The sequence below is a fragment of the Pseudorca crassidens genome, chromosome 1 (genome assembly GCF_039906515.1).
Source record: "Pseudorca crassidens isolate mPseCra1 chromosome 1, mPseCra1.hap1, whole genome shotgun sequence".
NCBI classification, from domain to species: Eukaryota; Metazoa; Chordata; class Mammalia; order Artiodactyla; family Delphinidae; genus Pseudorca; species Pseudorca crassidens.
Genome location: NC_090296.1, coordinates 41120909 through 41147919, shown reverse-complemented (window position 1 = coordinate 41147919; position 27011 = coordinate 41120909). Strand labels below are relative to the sequence as shown.

Below are 27011 nucleotides of genomic sequence, written 5' to 3'. Positions count from 1 at the left end.
CAGTGGTAAGTAATTGGAGAAGGGATAGAAGGGCTAATAATGGATGCACAAACATTATGAGGAATCCAAGGGAAGTCTGGATTGAATTATGGAACAGGAGAGACAACGATGATGATCCTTCTTTAGACGGGCTGATACAAACACTGAAAGGGGTAGGGCAGTGGGGCAGTACTTCAAAATATGAATTTATATATACTAAAATAGTTTTTTTGGTTCAGAGTATTATAATAACCTTTTTATTTACATATGTAAACTTAGAAGGGAGTAAGGCATTTATAATTAAAATTATTTTGAGTTGGAATTATAAAAAGATCGTTCTAAGTCACTGAAAGTTTATCACCTATCTGAACATATCTCAGTGGCTTCTCTTACTAAATTATTTCAGTCTTAAGTTTTGGTGCCAGATTTTCCTTTACCTTCCTTGTTAATTTTTGACTCATGTATTTCATAGTTTCCCAGATCTAGACTATATGGTAAATGATTCAAGCTTGTGTCTAGCCATGTTGAGGATCAGAATAAAACCTGTTCTAGTTTGATAATATTTTTTTATTCCTTTGGATAATTTTTCTGTTTCTGGCACATAGATTCTTTTCAGTATTGATTCTGACCAGTATAGTAGGTCCCAGACTTACTCTTTTTATTTAAAAACTTAAGCAATCTTTTTTATACTTTTACAGTTAAAATGGGCACTATAAAAATCAAATCCAGTGTGATTATGGCAAGCACGTATCTTAGGTTTTTTGAGGTGATTCAGATCTTTAGATAGTCTGTGTGATAGTCTGACAGTCTCTCCTTATATTTGGTTCAGAAAACATAGTTGCTGAACTAGAGCTAGTTTCTTAAGCTATAAAGACTGTCAACCTGATGAATTAAGAAATCACTGTGATGAATATTTGGTTTTTATTATCTTCTCAAGATTTATGTTAAAACTGTATTTCATGTCAGTGTTTCTTTTCTGATGCAGTTTTCAACTTGACCAACAATGTGGATTTGGACAACACCAAAAAGAAAATGGAGATATACCAAAAGGAAAACAAAGATGTCATTCAGAAAAATAAGTTAAAGCTGGTTGGTTGCTAAGTATTTTCTTCTTCTTTTGTATTAGAGATGAATGCTTCCACATGATCCTTTAAAAAGCTATCTTTCTCTAAAACTAGTTATATTTACAAAGACTTTAGCTGAAATTAATGCCAGAAATACTAATCTATGTATATAGGCATATAGGTACGAAGCACACATTACTATAGCAAAGACAGTTTTGATGGCATTGTTAAAATATATCCTATAAAGGAAAAATAATTATAGACATGCAAAGATTTAATTAACTTACACAATTTAGCTATCATTTCTTCAGTACAACTTGGCTTTCTAGTTTTGGGGGAAAGCAGAGGTAATTGTTTTTGAGGTACTGTATCAGGAATTTGTAATCATTGGTAAAAATGATATAGATATATTTGGATTACATAGCTTGTATTTTCGTCTTGTACTTAGAAGGACTTCCTTTTTATAGTCTTTAAGTGTTTCATTTAGGCACTTCTTTCCTGCAATAAAACTCTCAAGGAATTGACATTCTATTCCATTCATATCCAGCCTGGCTTCCTTAGAAAGGTGTCTCATTTCTGAAAGCATCAGTGTGCCATAAAAATTACTCTCTTTGCCCAGTAGCCTTCTCTGGGTACATCAGAAGATACATGCAAAATAGGTATGCCCAGGTAACTTGTTGCATTAGGTCTGTTTAAATTAATGAGGTTCTTTTCAAGTGAGTGCTGTTTTCATTTATCGTTTTAAAGTAGCAAATAATATTGAGTGTTGAAAGAATAATCTAATTTTAGACTGGTTATATTATTTTAAAGTAGGAATTTCTAATTATCTGAAAACTTTATAATGATAGGTTATTGAATACAGTTGACCCTTGAACAACACAAGTTTGAACTGCGCAGGTCCACTTAACACCTGGATTATTTTCAATAGTAAATGCTACAGTACCACACGATGAGAAGTTGGTTGAATCCTTGGATGCAGAACTGCAGATACAGAGGGAACCACTGATAAGGAGGGCAGACTATAAATTATACACAGATTTTCAATTGTGCAAAGGGTCAGCGCCCCTAACCCCCTGTGTTGTACAAGGATCAACTTGTATTTTATGTAATGCATGTTACAGTGACTGCATTTATTCTTCATATTAACGTTTAGCACCTGGATCTTATAACAAAGGATTTTGGTCAGTAATTCATTATCATTTATTAATTGGTCATTCTGTGCTGAGCATTTTATCTATTAGTGATACTTACTATCACTATTTGTTTTTGGCATAAATACAGACATAGGACCATTTTTTAAGATGGTGCAAATTAACATAATTACATAACATCAGTAACTATGGTATCATTGGGTAGAGACAGTTCTCAAGTGGCCCAGGGAGTGTGGACTATATGACTGATGTCTTTTTGCAAACCTGAGGTAGCAACTTGCCTTTAATGTCTTTGTGAAAGTTGAAGTCTTACTGTTCCAAAACTATCAGAATTGTGTCAAAAAGGAAAAAAAAAGCAATCTCTTGCATGATTAGGCACAATGAAATGACCCATTTCTGACATAGAGAAACTATTACTGAGTTGTCTGCTAACGAGATCTTATTTGTCTCATGGAGCTGGCACCTAGCATCAATTGTGAACATGGAGAAACTGAATAAAGGTGAACTAATCTTGAAATAGACTTTTAGTGAAGATTAGCTTAATTTTTATCTTCCGTTTTCTGGATTCTCATGAGCAGCAGATATTGCTGCATAGAATGTCTATCAATTTAGCAAAAAAAACTTTAGTTCAATAAGCGTTGTTGAACGTCTGCTAAACACATAGTATACAAAGATGAATAAGAACCCTGGTTCTGTAGGGACCAGGTAATTTCAGTACAATGACTTAGGCACATGGAGAGTTCTGTGTGCTTGCTATTACGGGAATACAGAAGAGGGATACCTAATCTGTTCTAGGAAGATTGGGAAAGGCATTCCAGGTGAGATAATGCCTGAATGGAGCTTTGAAGAACAAGTAGAAGTTACCAAGTTGTAGAAGACGGGAAAGGGGTGGGTTGGGAAGCTGCACAAAGACATTCCAGGCAGAAAGAAATCATGAGCAAAGGCAAGATGGCATGGATAATCACAGAGAGCGCTGAGAATTGTAAGTAGTTCTATATTGCCAAGTTCAATAGAGAGTTGAAACTGAAGTAGAAAGAGCCTAGGTAACATAAGGCCTTATGTATTGTGAAAAGTAATTTGGGCTTATATTGACCAGTTGTTTGTATGTTTTAGCAGGTGAACCTTTTCTTCAAATGAAACCTTACTCTGAATACGTTTGTTGAATCAACAGCGGGAGGACGAATAGGCTTGAATTCCCATCTGCTCAGTCTCTTCTGTAGTGTACCTTAGACATCTTATTAGGGAATTCCCAGGATTCCTTAGAGTAATGTTATAGAAACCTAGCTGTTAATGATTGTCATTGAACGGTATTAAGCAAAGTGATAATAAAGTATTGTCCTTATTAGAATAGATTTATTGCTTTTGTGGAGGTTGAATTTGAGAGGATCAAACCTGGAGTTTAGGAGGCCAATGGGAGGTTATTGCAGTCTTGTAGGTGAGTTCAGAGGTGACTTAAACAAGGAATGGAGAGGTAGGGATGAATTCGAGAAATGTTTTGAGTTTGAAATAGCAAGTCCTAATGATGGATTAGAAGTGGGAGGTAAAGGTTGATTGGGTAAGGTGGTGCCATTAATGGGGAGAAAACAGAGACCTTCTAGTCTTTCAGCCTGCTTCCCTTCTCCCAGTCCAATACCTTCTTTGTGCCCCCAATGTTTGATTTTTAATGACAGCTATTTTCCCAGTTATTCAATCAGCTAGCTAGCCAACCAATATTTATTGAGGCTTTCTATTTTCAAAATACTTAAATACAGTGAGAAAATTGAGGCTACCAGTTTCTCATTGACAAAGCCAATAGACTCTTTGTTGGTCTGAATGTCATTTGGTCTGTAGGCAGGGCAGTATTTGATGCAGGCTTCTCCCTTGATGGTGAAACTCTTCCTTGATTCTGTGGGGCCACTCCATTCTCTTCATCCTGCTGCTCTCACCTTCCTCTTTCATCCTTCTAAGAGGCTTCTCTTTCCTTTCTGTTTCTTAAACACTTGGATTCCTCTCGGTGCTTCTCTTTAAGAGTTAATCCTTTACACTGATTACTCTCAAGTGTTTCTGCAGCCCGTTGTTTTCCTCCAGAGCTCCAAGAATTATATGTGATACGTCCATATATCTGTAATTGGTTAATCGACATTTTTTCTGGATGCATTAAAGGCATTTGTGATTCAGCATTCCAGAACTGAATTTTCTTTTCCTTCCAGTTTTATTGAGCTGTACATAATTGACATATGACACTATGTAAGTTTAAGGTATACAGCATAATGATTTGACTTATATATCTCAGGAAATAATTATCACAATAAGTTTAGTAAACATCCATCATCATATAGATACAAAATAAAAGAAAAAAATCTTTTCCTTATGGTGAGAACTCTTAGGATTTACTCTCATAAGAACTTTCATATATGCAGCAGTGTCTATTATATTTGTCATGTTGTACATTGCATCCCTAGCTAATCTTATAACTGGAAGTTGGTACCTTTTGACTACCTTTATCCAATTCCTCCTCCGCCTAGCCCCTGCTTCTGGTAATCACAAATCTGATCTCTTTTTCAGTGATTTGTTCGTTCGTTTTTGTAGTATAATTGACCTACAACATTGTTTTAGTTCCTGGTGCACAACATAGTGATTCGATATTTCTATACATTTCAAAATGGTCACCATGATAAGTCAAGTTACCATTTTGATTGTATGGTTACCATCATGATACAAAGATACTGCATTCCTGTTGACTGTATTCTCCCACACTGTGTATTTCATACCTGTGACTTATTTATTTTGTAACTGGAATTTTGTACCTCTTGATCTTCCTCACCTATTTCTCTCATTCCTCATCCCCCCTCCCCTCTGGCAACCATCTGTTTGTTCTCTGTATCTGTGACTCTGTTTTGCTGTTTTTGTTCACTGGTTTTGTTTTTTAGATTCCAAAGTAAGTGAAATCATACAGTATTTGTCTTTCTCTGTCTGACTTATTTAACTTAGCATAATACCATCTAGGTTAATCCAAATGGCAAGATTTCATTCTTTTTTTATGGCTGAGTAATATTTGATTGTATATATGTATATATATCTATATCTATATATATCTATATCTCACATCTTTTTTTATCCATGCTTCTATTATTGATGGGTACTTAAGGTGCTTCCATTATCTTGGCTATTGTAAATAATGCATAAATGAACATTGGGATGCATATATCTTTTCAAATTAGTGTTTTTATTTTCTTTGGATAAGTACCCAGATTTGCTGGATTGTATGGTAGTTCTGTTTCTAATTTTTTGAGGAAGCTTATTGTTTTCCATAATGTCTGCACCAATTTACATTCCCACCAAGAGTGCGCTAGGGTCCCCTTTTCTCCACATCCTTGACAGCATTTGTTATTTGTTTTCTTTTTGATTGTAGCCATTCTGACAGGTGTGAGATGATATCTCATTGTGGTTTTGATTTGCATTTCCCTGATGATTAGTGATGTTGAGCATCTTTTCCTGTGCCTTTTGGCCATCTGTATGTCTTCTCTGGAAAAAAGTCTATTCAGGCTCTTTGCCCATTTTTTAATCAGATTGTTTGTTTGTTTTTAAAAGATTATTTATTTATTATTGTTTTCTTGGGCTGCATTGTGTCTTTGTTGCTGCGCGGGCTTTCTCTAGTTGCGGCGAGGGGGGGCTACTTCATAACGGTGCGCGAGCTTCTCATAGCAGTGGCTTCTCTTGTTGCGGAGCACGGGATCTAGGCACGTGGGCTTCAGTAGTTGCAGCACGTGGGCTCAGTAGTGGTCGCTCGCAGGCTCTAGAGCACAGCTCAGTAGTTATGGCGTACGGGCTTAGTTGCTCTGTGGCATGTGGGATCTTCCTGGACCAGGGATTGAACTTGTGTCCCCTGCACTGGCAGGCGGATTCTTAACCACTGCACCACTGGGGAAGTCCCAGGTTGTTTGTTTTTTGATGTTGAGCTCTATGAATTCTTTGTATATTTTGGATATTAACCCCTTATCAGATTTATAGTTTGCTAAGACTGACGTTAAAGACCATACTACCAGTGTTTTCTTCTAAGAGTTTTATGGTGTCAGGACTTACATTTAAGTCTTCAGTCCCTTTGGAGTTTATTTTTGTATATGGTATGAGAAAGTAGTCCAGTTTAATTCTTTTGCATGTAGCTGTCCAGTTTTTGCAAAACCATTCCTCATTATATATTCTTGCCTCCTTTGTCATAGATTAATTTCCCATATAAGTGTGGGTTTATTTCTGGGCTCTCTATTCTGTTCCATTGATCTTTGTTTTTGTACCAGTACCATATTTTTTTTGAAGATTGTGGCTTGGTATTATAGTTTGAAATCAGGGAGTGTGATACCTCCAGCTTTGTTCTTCTTTCTCATGATTGTTTTGGCTACTTGGGGTCTTTTGTGTTGCCATACACAAAAAGAATTATTTGTTCTAGTTCTGTGAAAAATGCCATTGGTATTTTGATAGGGATTGCATTGAATCTGTAGATTGCCTTGGGGTAGTATGACCATTTTAACAATATTAATTCTTCCAAGCCATGAGCACAGTATATCTTTCCATTTGTTTGTCTTGTCTTCAGTTTCTTTTGTCAGTGTATTATAGTGTTCTCTGTACAGGTCTTTTACCTCCTTAGTTAGATGAATTCCTAGGTATTTTATTTGTTTTGATACAGATGTAAATGAGATTAATTTATCTTTCTGATAGTTTGTTGTTAGTGTATAGAAATGCAACAGATTTCTATATACTAATTTTGTATCCTGCAAGTTTACTGAATTCATTGATGAGTTCTAATAGGTATTTTGTTGGCATCTTTAGGATTTTCTATATACAGTATCATGCCATCCGTAAACAGTGACAGTTTTTCTTCTTCCTTTCCAATCTGAATTCCTTTTATTTCTTTTTCTGTCTGATTGCTGTGGCTCGGACTTGTGGTACTATGTTATAAATAAAAGTGGCAAGAGTGGGCATCCTTGTCTTGTTCCTGATCTCAGAGGAAATGCTTTCAGCTTTTCACTGTTGAGTATGATATTAGTCGTGGGCTTGTCATATTTGGCCTTCATTATGTTGAATTATGTTCTCTGTGCTCACTTGTTTAGAGTTTTTATCATAAATCGATGTTGAATTTTATCAGAAGACCTTTTTGCATCTATTGAGATGACCATATGCTTTTTATTTTTCAATTTGTAAATGTGGTGTATCACATTGATGATTTGTGGATGTTTAACCATCCTTGCACTCCTGGGACAAATTCCACATGATTATGTTATATAATCCTTTTAATGTATTGTTGAATTTGGTTTGCTAATATTTTGTTGAGGATTTTTGCATCTACGTTCATCATAATTGAACATATTTTTTTTCTTTTCCTTTTTTTTTTTTTTTTTTTTTGCGGTACGCAGGCCTCTCACTGTTGTGGCTCTCCCTTTGCGGAGCATAGGCTCCGGACACGCAGGCTCAGCGGCCATGGCTCACGGGCCCAGCTGCTCCGCAGCATGTGGGATCTTCCCGGACCGGGGCACGAACCCGTGTCCCCTGCATCAGCAGGCGGACTCTCAATCACTGCGCCACCAGGGAAGCCCCCATAATCGAACTTTTTAATCTTCACTCTCCCACCTATTTCTCCTATTACATTCTTTACCTAAGTGTTCTAGCCATATCTGGTCAGTCTTCATATATTGTTGATAGTCTTTCCTTACGACCTTTCAAACCTGGTTTCTCCTCTAATTATATTATTGTTACCTTACTTAGGGTCCTCATTATTTCTTACTTGAGTTATTGAAATATTCTTCTAGCTAGTCTTCCTGTCTTCAGTCTTGAACCCCATTGATATGTATTCTTCACTGCTTCTAGTCCTCTTTCCAAACTCTAATGTCTTCCCAGTTGCCTTAGTATGGCATAAATGCATCCCTTAGTATGGTATGGTCGACTTTCCATGATCTGCCGTCTGCTTGCCTCTCCAGCTTTATCTAGAGCTTTCCCCAACTCCCATACTTCATGACTTGGCCACACCAAGCATTCCAGCTTTATTCATGTCTTTGCACCTTTGTTTTCTCTGCCTAAATGGCTCTTCCACTCTCCAGTGGGGGTAAATACCTACCGTTTGAAGTCTGCTCAACCTCCATATATTAGTTACCTAGGACTGTTAAAACAAATTACCAAAACTGGGTGATTTATAACAACAGGAATTTGTTCTCTTCAAGAACAGGCTTCTGTAGGCTAGAAGTCTGAAATCAAGGTGTCATCAGGGTCATGGTCTGTCTGAAAGCTCTAGGGAAGCATCTTTCTTTGCCTTTTCTAGTACCTTTGGCACCACTCTGATTTCTGCCTCTGTCTTCACATGGCCTTCTCCCCATGTGTCTGTGGCAAAATTTCCAGTATGACCTATCTTAACTTGATTACATCTGCAAAGACCCTATTTCCAAATAAGGTCACATTTATAGGTACCAGGGGTTAAAACTTCAATATATATATTGGGGGCACACATTCAACCCATAACACTGTATACGAAATCTTTTCTAACTCTACCTGTCCTCCATGATTGCAAGGAGAATTTACCACTCTATCAATTCTGTCCCAGCTGTACTCTGTGTATACCTCTCTGTCACTTGTCGTACTTATTACTTATATGTCTCTGTTTTATCATGAGACTCATCCTTTTCTGCTTATGGACCTATAGTCCAGTAATTCACTTTTCTAGCCCTCATATCTCACCCCCTAACTTTTTACATTTATTCCTAGTAATCCTTTTAAATCAAGTTTGAATTCTCTTCTCCACTGGGTGCCTGAGTTAGAATAGTAACCTCAGTAATAGAGGTTTGTAAAATTACAGGGAGAGATGCTAATAGGACTTAGCAACTGATTTAATTTAAGAGGAATGGGGTTGTGGGAGAGGGGGTAAACAGAGATGACTTTGAGGTTTCAACTTGAGTTGCCTGAGATGTAGGTGTGCACTTAGCAGAAATCAGGAATACAGGAGGGTGATCAGCTTTGGGAAACCAAATGCTAAACTTAATTTTGCATATACTGAGTTTGAATTATAAGTGAAACACTTTTTAATTGGGAATCTTGTTTCTTTGGGGAGTTTAATTTGTGAAGTGAAAAAAATCTAATAGAGTGTTTTAATTATTATTTTACATAAAAATGTACTTTTCTCTGAGGTCTCTGTTAATTCATATATTATGTTAGTGATCCCCAAATGTATTATACTCTCTCCCTCTATTCTGTATTTGTCTTGAGGTGCCATAAATTCTCAATGTCTTGTTGAATTAGAAAAAAAAAAAAGGTATTACATTTTCAATAGCAACAGTCAAGGATTTAAACTAAAGCCATTCAGATTTTACTATATTTCTCATTCAGAAGACTTAAAGAGCAGAGGCTAGGTATAATATTGCTTTTAAGTACAAGTTAGAGTTGGAATAAATTTCAGAACCTGGAAGTATTTAATATTTCTGAGGAACTTCATAAAAGGGAAATGAGTAGGCCTGTAGTTCATTCTCTCTACATATTACTCTGGATTTTGAATTTTTCAGTCCACAAAGAGGACCCTTGAAATTTATATGCTTGTGTTAGAAAATGACTTCAGCTTTTCATAACTTACCTTAAATGAATGCTATTTGGAACTCAAGCATCAGAAAGACTTATTTTAACTTGGGAAAAAGAAGCTAACTCCTATGATAACTTTTCATTATCTTATATATTCTGAAAATTGTTTCTATTAAATAAACCAGTCTTTTATATGGAGTGTTTCAATCAATAGTTCTATATGGAGATTATCTATTTGTTGTTGGGTTTTTTGTTTTATTGTGTTTTTCTTGTTAAATCTCCTAAAATAGAGACATTATTAAGCAGTTTCTACAATTCTGCAGCTGGGCTCAGTGTACTTTGTTTAGGTGTTCATTTAGTGCTAGATGTCATTCTCTTTAATAGTAACATGTCCACATGAAATAAAATGAATTCTAGTTCTTTTGAAGTGGAATTGCTGCACTATTAAACAATTAGTGACTAGTGCATTTTATGCTTCTAAGAAAGGAGGTAAAGAGTATGGTATAGGGTTTATTTTGGTTACTAAATTTATTCCATGCCATATATCAATGTTTCTGTTTTAGACTCGGGAACAGGAGGAATTGGAAGAAGCTTTAGAGGTAGAACGACAGGAAAATGAACAAAGAAGACTATTTATACAAAAAGAAGAACAACTGCAGCAGATTCTAAAAAGGAAGAATAAGCAGGCTTTTTTAGATGAACTGGTAGGTATTAATGTTAATTGTGATAAAAAATCATTTGTCTTCAGGGTTTATCTTTCCTATTTATTATTCTGGGTAATGGTATTTAAATAGCATTTCTATAGTTTGTGCTGGTTTATTCACCTTCTGTTCCTTTATTTAAAAAAAAAACGTTTGTCAATATCCATTTTATTTTCAGGTAAGAGAGTAATATTATAACTAACATAAGCCAGTTTACTATTAGTAGGTTGTTGATGTGTTTCTGAGCTTACTGACAAAAACATATTGTTTTCAGAGCATTTTTCTCCTGATTAATACTGGTTTTCTAATAACTAGCTCATTTTCAAGTGTTTTGGCTTCATGCTGAAGTTTTAGTGACTCTGGTTACTCTGTGAGAACTATGTTTCATATTTTTGCATGAAAAAAATACATTTGAAAGAAATGGCAATGTCTTGCAAGTTATTGGTGTTTTCTAGTTATTAGCTGCCTAAGTAGACAACATTGTTAGATAATAGCAGTAATTATAACCAAGGTTTATGAAGTCTTTCATAGATTGGAGAATATTATTTGATGCTTATAAACCATTGTGATATTGATGAAATCACAATTAGAAAATCGTCCTTTCCAGTAAAGTCTTTTTACATTCTTCCTTTCCCCTTTCTGGACCCATAATTAGTTTCCATGTGGTGTTAACACACTTAACTCCTCAGTCTACTAGTTGCTATGCTGTTTGTTATTGTATGATCAGGTAAAAGTGTATGTGTATATTTTTCTACTGTGCTTTTGCCCTAAAAGCATTTAAGCCATATAACCAGGAATAAAAAGAGAAAGCAAGATAATTTAAATTAGAAGTAGGTGAGAAAGTAAAGGAAAAGTAAGGGTAAAGGCCTTAGTGAGGCTCAGACAGAAAATGCTTATCATAAACCCTATCTACTTTGTATGAATGAAATGTAAATTTGGTTCTAAAAATGAGGACAGGGAGTTCCCTGGTGGTCTAGTGGTTAGGATTTGGCGCTTTCAGTGCCATGGCCTGGGTTCAGTCCCTGGTTGGGAAATGAGATACTGCAGGCTGCACCGTGTGCCATTGCGCCAAGAAAGGAAAAAAAAATTAGGACAGCAGTGTATAAAATAGAATATGTTTTTTTTCCTTAGTAACTTCCATTGATTTTTCTTTTTAATATTTATTTATTTTTATATTTGGTTGCATCAGGTCTTAGTTGCGGCAGGTGGGCTCCTTACTTGTGTCCCCAGGGCTCCTTAGTTGTGGCATGCACGTGGGATCTAGTTCCATGACCAGGGATTGAACCTGGGCCCCCTGCATTGGGATCATGGAGTCTTATCCCCTGTGCCACCAGGGAAATCCCTAACTTGCATTAATTTTTTTTTGAAACTATTAAGTGGCAGTTGTGGCTTTAACAGTTGAAATGATGCATGTCATGTTTTACATTTTTTTCATAGACATGTAGCTTGTGAGAAATTAAAAACTTTAAAGAAGGAATTAGTAAAGATTCATGTTACAATTATTTTTTTGAAAGGTTGTTTCTCTCATCATTTTATGCAGAGTTTTCTTTGGTAATGCTTTCCGCTATACAATTAATTGAGTTAATTCCAAATACAGAACTTAGATATAAGACGAAAATACACTTTAACTTTTTAAAAATGTTCCATTTAGTATAAAGCGTTTTTAGTTTTGATTTTGAGATAAGCTGGTTTTGCATAGCAATTATTATTGCATATTCTTTTTGTCTTTAGTCTTTTAGCATGAAGTTTTGCTGCCTCATTGAGCTGTTCTTGGCAATTGAGCTGCAACTGCCAATGTTGTACGTTGTGTATAATCTGGAGTTAATATTGGCTTTTGTTAAGAACTGCTCCCCCTTCCTGTTTTCTTCACCTGCAAGTCATTACTGTGCATACTTTCTTTACTGTTTAGATCATGTAACACGGTGGTTAAATAATCCTTAACAATTTACTGTATTCATTAGAACAATTAATTACAACAGATTGGTTTAAATACCAATTTAATTTGAATTTCTCATTTTCATATTTAAATTTATATTTAAATATTGTTACTTTAATTTTTTAATATTTATTAAAATTTTTTTGTTAAAATGCTAACATATATTTCATACTTATTGACTAACTGAAAGAATTCATTAAATTTCTTTTTATCCTCCTGAATCCTTATTAAGTAAAAGAATACATTGTATTTTTTTCTATATGTTCATGTGTTAGATTTTATTAAGAAAGATTGAATTGGCATCTATAAATATATCTAGAAGCTTAAATCTTAGAATGATTCTCTGGATCTAATTTAGGCAACTAGTATAAGCACAACTTATTAGCATTTTTTTTCTGCTGTTTCTGGTCCTTGTGCTACAAGTTACTTTTTAACCTTTTATAAAAGCATTGGCATTACACTATACTGTATGATGTGACAGGATTTTAATGTTATGGTCTTAATGTTTATGGCTTAGCATTTACTATAATGTTGCCTAAAATGTCCATTTATTTAATCCTAACTGTAAATTCAGGGTTTTTTTTTTTTTTTTAAAGTTTGGAAAAAGATTTTTAAACAGGTCCTGGCTTATTAAATCTTTTTATATTCTTGTTTGAAAATTCTCTTCAGCTATGTCTTAAATTTTGTTAAGGGCTAATATTGTCAAAAGCAGTAGCTGATTTTTATTAGAATATTGTTTGCCAGATGGCTTGCTTTAAGTCAGTTAAAATAATCATTTAAAAATGGTCATTATAAAGCTTTTAATGAGTATTACAGGTAGTCTTAATTAAAATTTCTTTAAATATTAAGCAGTGTACCTTCAGGCAATCAATGTAGCTTAGGGAACCTTTCAGGGTAAAAATGGAAAGCTAAGAAGAATGAAATAACTTGAAAGGCTGAATCTGCATTTTTTGTGTTTCTGAGAGCATGTATGTTTCCCATAGTTTATTTTACTCTGTAGATTTTTTTTTTGTTGTTGTTAGAACTCCTGCTTATTTCTAGTTTAACTTTTTTTTTTTAATTTATTTTTGGCTGCGTTGGGTCTTTGTTGCTGTTCGCGGGCTTCCTCTCTAGTTACAGAGAGCGAGGGCCACTCCTTGCTGTGGTGCGCGGGCTTCTCACTGTGGTGGCCTCTCTTGCTGCGGACCACAACTTCAGTAGTTGTGGCACACGGGCCCAGCAGCTGCATCGGGCGGGCTCCAGAGCACAGGCTTAGCAGTTGTGGTGCATGGGCCCAGCTGCTCCGTGGCATGTGGGATCCTTCCAGACCAGGGCCTGTACCTTCGTCCGCTGCACTGGCAGGCGGACTCTTAACCACTGTGTCACCGGGGAAGTCCTTCTAGTTTAACATTTACAAAGATTTTCAGTCTCCAAAGTTTTGATTGCTAAAGTGGAGTACAGCAGATTTAAAGTAAATTGTATTGCCTTAGTATCAAAATTAGTTTTAGCTTTCTAGAATGTTTATTTTTATTAAATTTCAACTGTTTTATCAAGACATTTTAATATTCTGGTTCTTTTATGTGAAGGTGAAACCAGGATTAAAACAGGCAAAGTATTGATTAGCAACTTTTTTGAAGTGCACACATTGTCTTACTTTTACATGAGAACTTTTACTTTTTAGGGTAAGTACCAGGTATGGAATTTGAATTCACTTAGAGTATTAATTAGGAAGCAATGATTTAGCATTTTAGCCAAGGAAATTTATTTTTCTTCTGTTAGTTTTTACATATGAAAAGGTAGTTAGAGATTTTAAAAGATATTTTGGGCCACCGCCCATTTAAAATATTCTTTAATTTTACATTTTATTATAAAATTCCTAATGGAAATAGGAATAGCTGCAGGAATTCACAGAAATACTATTATTAATGCATTACTAACGCTTTGTTGTAGAGTATGAAAGGTAGTCAAGTATGTTGTCATAGTGTATTTTATTCATCCTCCTTCAGTATTGCTAAAGCCATGTCTTAAGAATTTTGATCCTTAATAAAGTTCTATTTTATAAATAAAATTTGTGTTTTTCCATTTACTTTTAAAAGTTTTAATCTTTGTAACATTTGCTCTTGCATAGCGCTTCTGTTACAAAGTTTTGAGATACAGATTTATTCTAGGATGATGCTATGGAAATAAATGGCTTGTTACTTGAATTTCTTCTGTACTATAACTTTTAAACAAGTCCTTTAAATATATTAATTAGCCATATTTGTGCCCCAAAATATTAAGTTGTTGGTTTTGGAAAGAAAATTAGATTCTGCTATGTCTTTACTTTTATACTATGAAATGTGTAATAATATAGTTTTTTCAGGATTAAATTCTGGGTAGTTACTATTTTAAAACTCTGTGGGCCATTTGAAGACTGTTTTCGTAGGTCACCTTGGTATAGGAGACTGAAATGTGTTTGTACCTTCATTTTTGTTTACAGATATAGAAAGTAGTATGTGTCTTTGCATATGTTTGTATATGATCTCCTTCCTTCCTGGTTTCCTTTTGCATGTGTTTCTGTGTTCTTATTTAACTGACAGCTCAGAAAGGAAAATGTCTGGATACATTTAGTTTAGATCTTAGATCTGCATCACTTTAAACATGTGAGAAGACTTCATGTTAAACAGAATAAATGACAGTCTACATATAAGAGTTAGTAATTTGTGTTATTAATATGTGTGTGTACAGATTTGTGTAAATAGTGGCCCTGATTTAGTATCAATATAAGATATTAAAAGTGTTTACTGTTATTTTGTTAATTAAAAAATTTATAAAGATAAATTATTTATAAAAATAAGTCAATAAAGGAGAAAATATTGATAAATGTCTTTTGATTGTACTTAACAATCATTCCATTGTGCAAAACAGAGCAAGGATCATTTCCAAACGGCCTCAGGTGAAATCTAATGGGAAACAATTTCAGACTGGTCTGAATTCACTGGTAAAAAAGAAATGTGTCTTAGATAAACATCTGATCTAAGTTATAGTACTTTGTACTATTTTTGTGATTAGCTTCTAATTTTTTTATTTTAATAAATATGGTTGGTTTTGCTAGATGAAATAAGACCCTATTATATTGTCTTTAATGTGGATTTTATAAAAATCCTTTTTTGTAGGTTATTTTGATTTATGAGTCTAAAGCAGCCTTTTCTTATTATGGATTGTTAAAGTTTTTTGTAAAGTGTTCTCCATAAAGTGAATACCTAGGTTGACATCAAATGTTTATGGAAAGGCATAATTTAAAATAAAAGACTCATTGCTTTTATTTTTAACTTTTAACTTTTAACTTTCACATTTTAACTTTTCTTGCAGGAGAGTTCTGATCTCCCCGTTGCTCTACTTTTGGCTCAGCATAAAGATAGATCTACCCAACTGGAAATGCAACTTGAGAAACCTAAACCTACAAAACCAGTGACATTTTCCACAGGCATCAAAATGGTAAGCTGTATTTTAATCACTTGTTTGGAAGATATATTTCAAGGATTATAGTTTATAATTTTATATTGATTTTTATAGATAAACGGGGAGGTTCAGATATTTAAGAACAGTGTCTGATCTAGGCTGCATGTCTAGAAATATAAATATGTGCATTGTAAGAGGAAAGTGAAAAATAATAAATAAATAATTTACAAAGTATGTAACACAGTTTTGTTCTATATGATATTGAGTTTGTATGTGTTTTATTATTCTACATAAGTTTTTAAGCTTGTGGTGTAGAAAAACATTTCTTAAAAGAAAATGCAAACTTCCGCTTTCTGGTTATGGCATGTAAGAAGCTTGGAAGTTGCCACTCCATCCTAACAACAAGTAGAAACCTGAACACACTGAAAAATCAACGACTTTTTTAGTAGAGAGGTCACAAAGCAAACCACTGCCCTTAAAACTGGAGAGACCAGCAGAGACTACAGTGAATCACAGTTCACTAGAGCAGCAACCTTGTTGGAAGCCAGTGCTGGTGTAGGGAAACCTGAATTGGTTGACAAATTGCTGGAGGTTCAGTGTGGGCAACTCTGAGAGTTAAAAACTCCAGGGGAAACCGGTCATCAGAGGCCCCACATTTTTGTGAGTCTTACCTGTTGTGTCTCTACCAGATTCTCTCAGTAAATATCAGAAAAATCCCCTCATGCTTTTGATAGAGGAGGGGGAAAAGGAATGACTTTGAAATATGCCAGAGCATTCTGTTCCTCCTAACAAGGCTTGCCCTTAGGATAAACGATTTCACCAGAGCCTAACCTGCTGGAGTTTTATCAGAGGCTAACTGATGTGGGTGAAGGGAAATACACAACTTCAGCTCACTCTAGCCATCCTGTTCCACCTGAGGGGAGGGAGATGGATTGAGAAGTGTGTGTGTGAAGTTCACAGTCCAGAAGCACAGGCTTTCTAAAAGACTGAGATCTTATCATAAGACTATACATTGTTCAGCCATCCCCCCACCCCCGCACCTTACCACCATATTACTAAAGACCTGTTTATAGAAGGTCATTTTAAAAAGTGTATCATGCCTGGCTGTCAAAAAAAAAATTATAAGATATACTAAAAGGCAGAAAACACAATTGAAAGAGACAGAGCAAGCATGAGAATCAGGATTAGATATGGCAGGGGTGTTGGAATTATCATACTTGGAATTTAAAACAACTGTGATTAATATGCTAAGAGTGCTAATAGATAAAGTAGACCACATGCAAGAACAGATGGACGATGTAAGTAGAGAGATGGAAGTTCCAAGAAAGAACCAAAAAGAAATACTAGAGAAAAAAAACACACTGTAACAGAATTGAAGAGTGCTTTTGATGGCCTTATTAGTAGATTGGACATGCATGAGGAAAGAGTCTTGAGCAAGAGGATGTATCAGTAGAATTCTTGGAAACTGAAAACCAAAGAGAAAAAGCCCGGAATAAAAAAAACAGAACAGGGCTTCCCTGGTGGTGCAGTGGTTGAGAGTCCACCTGCTGATGCAGGGGACACGGGTTCGTGCCCCGGTCCGGGAAAATCCCACATGCCGCGGAGCGGCTGGGCCCATGAGCCATGGCCACTGAGCCTGTGCGTCCGGAGCCTGTGCTCTGCAACGGGAGAGGCCACAACAGTGAGAGGCCCACGTACTGCAAAAAAAAAACAACAAAAAAAACCAAAAAAAAAAACCAGAACAGAATATCCAAGGACTGTGGGGTGACTACAAAAGGTGTAACATAAGCATAATGGCAATACCAGAGAAGAAAGAAAGGAACAGAAGAAGTATTTGAAACAGTAATGACTGTGAATTTCCCAAAATCAACATCAGACATCAAACCAAAGGTCCAGGGAGTTCAGAGAACACCAAGTAGGATAAATGCCAAAAAGATTCTTATACCTAGGCATATTATTTTCAAATAACAGAAAATTGAAGATAAAAAAATCCTGAAGAAGCCAGAGGGGGAAAAATCCCTCACTTATAGAGGAGTAAAGATAAGAATTATTATCTGGCTTCTCCCTAGAAACCATGCAAGCAAGAAGAGAGCGGAGTGAACTATTTAAGGTGTTGAGAGAAAAAAGCCACCAACCTAGAATAATGTACTGTGCAAAATTATCCTTTAAAAGTAAAGGAGAAATAAAAATTATCAGACAAAAACTGAGGGCATTTTTTGCCAGGAGACCATTTTTGCAAGAAATGTTAAAAGAAGTGCTTTAGAGACAAAGAAAATGATACAGGTCAGAAACTCAGATATCTAAGGAAAAGCATTGGAGAAGAAATGAATGAAGATAAAATAAAAACTTTTATTTTTCTTGTTAATTGATCTAACAGATAACAGTTTAAAATAATAGTGACACTGTATTTGACTGTGTTTGCTTATGTGTATGTATATATGTATACTTCACACACATATCCTTATATAAGTGAAATGAATGATAGTGATGATACAAGGGATGGGAAGAAGCAATTAGAATTATTTTGTTATTATAAGGTACTCACGCTACCCATGTTTCTACTACTTGGCTATTATTTTTGAGGTTTAAAATTGCCTACTTTGTCATGTGTGCTAACTCTTAGATTATAAACATCTTGAGGGCAGAAGTTGTATATTTTAACTTTGTATTGTATGATTGTGGGTATGTGGGTACCTTAATAATAGGAAATATTCATGATTTATTTATTTATTTAACATCTTTATTGGGGTATAATTCCTTTACAATGGTGTGTTAGTTTCTGCTTTATAACAAAGTGAATCAGTTATACATATACATATGTTCCCATATGTCTTCCCTCTTGTGTCTCCCTCCCTCCCACCCTCCCTATCCCACCCCTCCAGGCGGTCAGCACCGAGCTGATATCCCTGTGCTATGTGGCTGCTTCCCACTAGCTATCTGCCTTACGTTTGGTAGTTTGGTAGTGTATATATGTCCATGCCTCTCTCTCTCTTTGTCACAGCTCACCCTTCCCCCTCCCCATATCCTCAAGTCCGTTCTCCAGTAGGTCTGTGTCTTTATTCCTGTCTTACCCCTAGGTTCTTCATGACATTTTTTTTCTTAAATTCCATATATATGTGTTAGCATACGGTATTTGTCTTTCTCTTTCTGACTTACTTCACTCTGTATGACAGACTCTAGGTCTGTCCACCTCATTACAAATAGCTCAATTTCGTTTCTTTTTATGGCTGAGTAATATTCCATTGTATATATGTGCCACATCTTCTTTATCCATTCATCCGATGATGGGCACTTAGGTTGTTTCCATCTCCGGGCTATTGTAAATAGAGCTGCAATGAACATTTTGGTACCTGACTCTTTTTGAATTATGGATTTCTCAGGGTATATGCCCAGTAGTGGGATTGCTGGGTCATATGGTAGTTCTGTTTGTAGTTTTTTAAGGAACCTCCATACTGTTCTCCATAGTGGCTGTACCAATTCACATTCCCACCAGCAGTGCAGGAGTGTTCCCTTCATGATTTATTTTAAACTTGCAAATGTAGGAAGTATGAACACATCTTTAAATAATTCAAAAGAAAACACTATCCATTAAGCAATTACCAGTGCTTTTGAACTAAGAGGCAGTATGGTGTAGAGGAAAGAAAATGGGCTTGGAAAGACCCAGATACAATGGAACTAAACCCCAGCTTTACCAATCACTAGATGTGTATCTGTGGGTAAAATGTTACTTTTTGAATTTGTTTTTTCATTGGTAAAGTTGTGATGATTTAGCTTTACATGATTATTCAGAGGATTAAAATATGTATATAAAATGCTAAACCAAGTGCAAATGTAATTTTACAAGTAATGCTTTTTGTTGTCATTATAGTTAAGTATCTAAGTGAATTACATTATAATCTCATTATGTTGTATAGTTAGGTAATACATATTCCAGAATGTCATGTAAATGGAATCATACAGTGTGTAGCCTTTTAGGTCTAGCTTTGTTAAGTTAACAACATGCATTTGAGATCATTCATGTTGCTGCATGTATCAATAGTTGTTCCTTTTGTTAAGTAATAATACCATTGTGTGGATATACCAGTTTGTTTATCCGTTCATCAGTTGAAGGACATGTGAGTTGTTTCCTTTTTTTATGATTATGAATAAGGCTGCTATAAACATTTGCTTACAATTGTGTGTGTACATACGTTTTCATTTCTCTTGGGTAAGTACTACTAAGAATGAGATTGGTGATTTATATATGGTAGGGGTATGTTTAGCTTTGTAAAAAATTTTCATTCACTATTTTTCAAAGTGCCTGTACCAGTTTGCATTCCTACCGACATTGGTGAGTATTCCAGTTTGTCTGCATCCTCAGTATTAAGAATTTTAGTATTTTAGGCATTCTAAACAGATGTGTAGTGGTTATCTCATTATGGTTTTCATTTGCATTTCCCTGATGACTAATGATGTTGAGCATCTTTTTGTGTGCTTATTTGTCATCATTTCATTTGATTTTAGTATTTAACTTAATATATTAGATATCTTTCCAGATAGTGTTGTGACTTGTTATTTATTTTCTTTCTTCTTCCCTTCCTCTCTTTTTTATAACCTTTCGTTTGGCAAAATGTATTGCATATACACAAAGGTGCACAGAACCAAACCATATAGCTTAGTGAATTATCACAAAGTGAACATCTGTGTAACCATCACACAGATAAAAGAAAAAAGTATTCACAGTACTTTAGAAGTCCTCCTCATGACTTCTCACATCTGGCTAGCACCCCATTCCTTTTCCCAGAAACAGTCACTCTTCTGTATTTTATGGCATTCCCTTTCTTGCTCTTTTAAATAGCTTTAACATCTAAGCATGTATGCCTTAACCTGATTAATGTTTTGCTTGTCCAACTTATATTTGTAAGATTCATCTATGTTTTTATATATAGCTGTAGGTTTTTTTCATTTTCATTGCTGGATAATGTTCCATTAGAGGAATATACTACTATTTATCCATTCTACTGTTGATAGATGTTTGGATTTTTTTGAGTTTTGGTATTATACATTATACTAACATTTTAATATATGTTTCCTGGTCACATGCACAGACATTGTTTCGTGAGTGTTTACTTAAGAGTAGAGTTACTAGGTCATAGTGATCATGTATGTTCATTTTAGGAGATACTGCCAAAACATTTTCCAAATTGGTTTTCACCAATTGTACTTCTACCAACACTTGTGCTTTTCTGTCTTTTCCACTTTAACCATTCTCACGGGTATTTAGTACTGTTTTGTGATTTTAATCTACACTTTATTTCACTGATCACTAATGAGATTGAGCATTGGCTATCCTATTTTGTGAAATACCTGTTCAAGACTTGCTCATATGTAGAAGTTCTTTATATGTTGTGGATCTAAGCCTTTTATTAGTCATATGTATAGTAAATAACTTTTGTCACTTTATGTCTTGTTTTCTTCACTCTCTTAAGGGTGTCTTTTGAACTCTTTATTGTTTAACTTTCTATTATCCACCTGGAATTTTTTGTTTTCTTTTTTTGTGTGTGGTGGGAGGGAGGTGATCCAATTACTTTAATGCATGTTGACATTCATATAACCTAAGTGTGTGATGGAATACTTATTGTTTGTTATTTTAGCAAAATTCAGCATTTGGTTCAAGGGCAAGGTGAAAATTTAGACACAGTTTTTATGTGGAATTACTGAATTTATTCCATATTCCTGAATGTGGAGACTAACACATAATGTAGATGAAAATCTAAATATTTATGAAGTTGAGTTTCTATACTGTTTGGAAAAATCATCCCTAAAATGCAGGATGAAAAGTAACATTTATTGAACACCTGTATCCCAGGGTTTGATTACATTGAACAGATGTTGGCAAGGATGCCAACACTGCTTAAGACTTTGTGACCTGTGATAGTTTCTTTTAATAAAAGGTGTTGTTTTCTGTTGTTATATCTCCATGAAATAGATGGTATTCCTATTTTTTCAGATCTGAAAACTGAGTCTCAGAGAGGATAGATTACATGTAAAAGATGGCACTGAAACTCACTCTCTTTCTACTATACCTTATTTAGTTAATGAGAATACTCAAAAACAAAACATAAATTCTTTGTTAGGTGTCTTTCTAATCTGAGGGTAGCTAGGATTTCAACTATTGCTTCTAATAGTGGACTGATTGTATAGAGGGTAATCTAAGGGACAGGAGCCACCGCAATGACCTTTTCTTTTCTTGATCTGCTGTACTTAAAGAAAAGTCAGACACAACAAATGAAGTTAGATATGCTGAACTTGGAGAGCGTCCAAGGGAGACATAAATTTAATTAAGCTTTTTGGAAATAGATCCTTTGCTGTGTGACTGAGAAGACAGGATTTATTTATTTAGTAAACCTAGAGAAATATGAAGGGTTAAAACTTGGCGTAAAATAATTAGTATGAAATGAGGATTTAATTATTATGTATTGAGATATGTAGAGTTGAGACAGTGAATATATTTTGGTTAGGAATGTTCACAGATTGGCTGAATTTTTTGAATTATATTCCCTAGGCATTAAACTCTCAGTGAGTGGGGAAGTGCTAGGGGTACAGTACATATTAGAAGAATTATTTATATATAATTTGTGACTTGAATATCTAAGAGAGTTCCACTTAATCACTGTTTTATGTATGAATAGGTGAAACGTTATTTTGTATATATTTTGTCATCTCTGGGGTAATAGCTTTTTGCACTCCTAAAGTAGGGATTGCAGCTTGTTTTCTCAGTCATTTGTTAGTTATTTTAATCTAATTGGTTCAGATTCCAACAATATAATTTTAGGACCTCTGTTTCTTTTTATTTTATAAATAATTCTAATTAAATTTTCCCCTAAAGAATAGATGTGGTTACCATTATTACATCATTCCTAGTTGAACCAGTGAACAGACCTCAAAGTAGCAGTTTTTCATCCCCATTTGTTACTAGCTTGTATCATTAAATATCCATACATCATATCTACAGATTTAAGTACTAAGTCTTAGTCTTTTGGAAGCACAGAAAGACACCTTGATCATGTTATAAAATTAGAAACGAGAATCTAAGGCTGGGAATCTGGTGCTTCTTCAGTTGTGATGGTGTTCTATACTTCACTACGCTTTGTCATGCAAACTGGAAACAAACTGAGTCACAAAGATAAGCTAAGAATTGTTAAGTATAGCTTTTGGTCCTTTGTTGTTGATTGCTGGAGAGCAGTAAAGGGGAGCCTGTCATTCGTTGCCAAAGGCAAAAGCTGTTTGAGTATTTTACCCTTGATGTTTAAAAAACTTTTTTTTATATTATCCATGGGTAGGCCAGAAGGGAGCTCATCTGTGACATAAATTGGCTTTTCTGATTACAACAAATAGGATTTAGCTATTTTCATCAAACATTGCTTATTATTCTGAACTCATCTGAAGATTAAACTTTGTTAACATTTGTTTATAGAAAATTGATATCCAACTGTGTGTGAAATAAGAAAGGAAAAACTGTACTGAGCAATTAAATCTATTCTTAATATATAATGTTGCGCTTTGGTAGCAAATCAAATTGTAGAAACCAAAGAAGTAATGGGGGGGAGGATCTTCAAGATGGCGGAGGAGTGGCGCTTCCCTGCTGGCGCAGTGGTTGGGGATCCACCTGCCGATGCAGGGGATGCGGATTTGTGCCCCGGTCCAGGAGGATCCCACATGCCGTGGAGTGGCTGGGCCCGTGGGCCATGACCACTGAGCCTGCATGTCCGGAGCCTGTGCTCCGCAGCGGGAGAGGCCACAGCAGTGAGAGGCCCGCGTACCGCAAAAAAAAAAAAAAAAAAAAAAAGATGGCGGAGGAGTGAGACGTGGAGATCACCTTCCTCCCCACAAATTCATCAAAAATACATCTACATGTGGAGCAACTCCTACAGAACACCTACTGAATGCTGGCAGAAGACCTCAGACTTCCCAAAAGGCAAGAAACTACCTATGTACCTGGGTAGGGCAAAAGAGAAAAAACAGAGACAAAAGAATAGGGATAGGACCTGCACCTCTGGGAGGGAGCTGTGAAGGAGGAAAAGTTTCCACACATTAGGAAATCCCTTCACTGGCGGAGACGGGGGGGGATGAGCAGAGGGGGAAGCTTCGGAGCCACGGAGGAGAGCACAACAACAGAGGTGCAGAGGGCAAAGCGGAGAGATTCCTGCACAGAAGATTGGTGCCGACCAGCGCTCACCAGCCTGAGGGGCTTGTCTGCTCATCCACCAGGGCGGGTGGGGTCTGGGAACTGAGGCTTGGGCTTCGGAGGTCAGATCCCAGGGAGAGAACTGGGGTTGGCTACGTGAACACAGCCTGAAGGGGGCTAGTGTTCCACAGCTAGCTGGGAGGGAGTCTGGGGAAAAAGTGGGAAGGAGTCTGGAAAAAGTCTGGAACTGTCTAAGAGACAAGCGACCATTGTTTCAGGGTGTGCAAGGAGAGGGGATCCAGCGCACTGCCTAAACAAGCTCCAGAGATGAGCTTGAGCTGCCACTATCAGCGTGGACACCAAGATCGGCATGAAACACTAAGGCTGCTGCTGCAGCCACAAAGAAGCCTGTGTACAAGCACAGGTCACTATCCACACCTCCCCTCCCAGGAGGCTGTGAAGCCCACCACTGCTAGGGTCCCGTGATCCAGGGACAACTTCCCCGGGAGAACACACGGCACGCCTCAGGCTGGTGCAACGTCATGTTGGCCTCTGCTGTTTCAGGCTCGCCTGACATTCCATACCCCTTCTTCCCCCCGGCCTAAGTGAGCCAGAGCCCTCTAAACAGCTGCTACTTTAACCCCATCCTGTCTGGGCGGGAACAGACGCCCTCAGGTGACCTACACTCAGAGGTGGGGCCAAATCCAAAGCTGAACCCTAGGAGCTGTGCGAACAAAGAAGAGAAAGGGAAATCTCTCCCAGCAGCCTCAGGAGCAGCGGATTAAATCTCCACAATCAACCTGATGTAACCTGTATCTGAAGAATACCTGAATAGACAACAAATCATCCCAAAATTGAGGCGGTGGACTTTCGGAGCAACTGTAGACTTGGGGTTTGCTCTCTGCATCTAATTTGTTTCTGGTTTTATGTTTATCTTAGTTTAGTATTTAGAGCTTATTATCATTGGTAGATTTGTTTATTGATTTGGTGGCTCTGCCTTTTTTTTAATATGTGTATGTGTATATATATATATATACACACACACACACACACACACACACACACACAATTTTTTTCTCTTTTTTGTGAGCGTGTATGTGTATGCTTCTTTGTGTGATTTTGTCTGTATAGCTTTGCTTTTACCATTTATCCTAGGGTTTTGTCTGTGCTTTGTTTTTTTTTTTTAAGTATAGTTTTTAGTGCTTGTAATCATTGGTGGATTTGTTTCTTGGTTTGGTTGCTCTCTTCTTTCTTTATTTTTTCTTATTTTTAATAATTAAAAAAATTTTTTTAATAACTATTATAATTTAATTTTCTTTCTTTCATTTTTTTTTGTTTTTCTCTGCCCTTTTCTTCTGAGCCGTATGGCTGACAGAGTCTTAGTGCTCTGGCCAGGTGTCAGACCTGAGCCTCTAAAGTGGGAGAGGTGAGTTCAGGATATTGGTCCACCAGACACCTCCTGGCTCCACCTAATATCAAACAGTGAAAGCTCTCCCAGAGATCTCCATCTCAATGCTAAGACCCAGCTCCACTCAGCAACCAGCAAGCTATAGTGCTGGACACCCTATGCCAGGCAACTAGCAAGATAGCAACACAACCCCACCCATTAGCAGAGAGGGTGTCTAAAATCATAATAAGTTCACAGACACCCCAAAACACACCACTGGATGTGGTCCTGCCCACCAGAAAGACAAGATCCAACCTCATCCACCAGAACACAGGCACCAGTCCTCTCCACCAGGAAGCCTAAACAACCCACTGAATGAACCTTACCCATAGGGAGCAGACACCAAAAACAACGGGAACTATGAACTTGCAGCCTGCAAAACGGAGACCCCAAACACAGTAAGTTAAGCAAAATGAGAAAACAGAGAAATACACAGCAGATGAAGGAGCAAGGTAAAAACCCACCACACCAAACAAGTGAAGAGGAAATAGGCAGTCTACCTGAAAAAGAATTCAGAGTAATGATAGTAAAGATGATCCAGAAATCTTGGAAATAGAATGGAGAAAGTACAAGAAACGTTTAGCAACGACCTAAAGAACTAAAGAGCAAACAAACAATGATGAAGAACACAATAAATGACATTAAAAATTCTCTAGAAGGAATCAATAGCAGAATAATGGAGGCAGATGAACGGATAAGTGACCTGGAAGATAAAATAGTGGAAAACTACCGCAGAGCAGAATAAAGAAAATGAATGAAAAGAATTGAGGACAATCTCAGAGACCTCTGGGACAACATTAAATGCACCAACATTCAAATTATAGGGCTCCCAGAAGAAGAGAGAAAAAAAGGGACTGAGAAAATATTTGAAGAGATTATAGTTGAAGACTTCCCTAACATGGGTAAGGAAGTAGTCAATCAAGTCCAGGAAGCACAGAGAGTCCCATACAGGATAAATCCAAGGAGAAACACACCAAGACACATATTAATCAAAAACTAAATACAAAGAAAAAATATTAGAAGCAGCAAGGGAAAAGCAACAATTAACATATGAGGGAATCCCCATAAGGTTAACAGCTGATCTTTCAGCAGAAACTCTGCAAGCCAGAAGGGAGTGGCAGGACATATTTAAAGTGATGAAAGGGAAAAACCTACAACCAATATTAGTCTACCCAGCAAGGATGTCATTCAGATTCAACAGAGAAATTAAAACCTTTACCGACAAGCAAAAGTTAAGGAAATTCAGCACCACCAAACCAGCTTTACAACAATGCTAAAGGAACTTCTCTAGGCAGGAAACACAACAGAAGGAAAAGACCTACAATAACAAACCCAAAACAATTAAGAAAATGGTAATAGGAACATACATATCAATCACTACCTTAAATGTAAGTGGATTAAATATTCTAACCAAAAGACATAGACTGGCCGAATGGATATAAAAACAAGACCCGTATAAGGCTGTCTACAAGAGACCCACTTCAGACCGAGGGACACATACAGACTGAAAGTGAGGGAATGGAAAAAGATATTCCATGCCAGTGGTTTCCAAAAGCTGGAGTAGCAATTCTCATATCAGACAAAATAAACTTTAAAATAAAGGCTATTAGAAGAGA

General features: G+C 36.2%; 1 protein-coding gene across 7 annotated transcripts in view; it reads left to right on the top strand.

Moving 5' to 3' along the window:
* The window catches only part of MNAT1 (MNAT1 component of CDK activating kinase), a 218515-nt gene that overhangs the window by 57793 nt on the left and 133711 nt on the right, over positions 1–27011 (top strand). For 4 of the 7 annotated variants that reach the window (XR_010942536.1, XM_067734217.1, XM_067734206.1 and 1 more), the window contains exons 4-7: positions 965–1068; positions 10288–10428; positions 15692–15817; positions 20079–20111. Coding sequence is in view for 6 of the 7 variants with exons in the window: in XM_067734217.1 (XP_067590318.1) it covers positions 965–1068; positions 10288–10428; positions 15692–15817; positions 20079–20111 (404 nt within the window). In the remaining variant the exon portion in view is untranslated. The remainder of the gene's footprint in view (positions 1–964; positions 1069–10287; positions 10429–15691; positions 15818–20078; positions 20112–27011) is intronic. The other 3 variants (XM_067734249.1, XM_067734233.1, XM_067734227.1) reach the window with 1 other exon arrangement.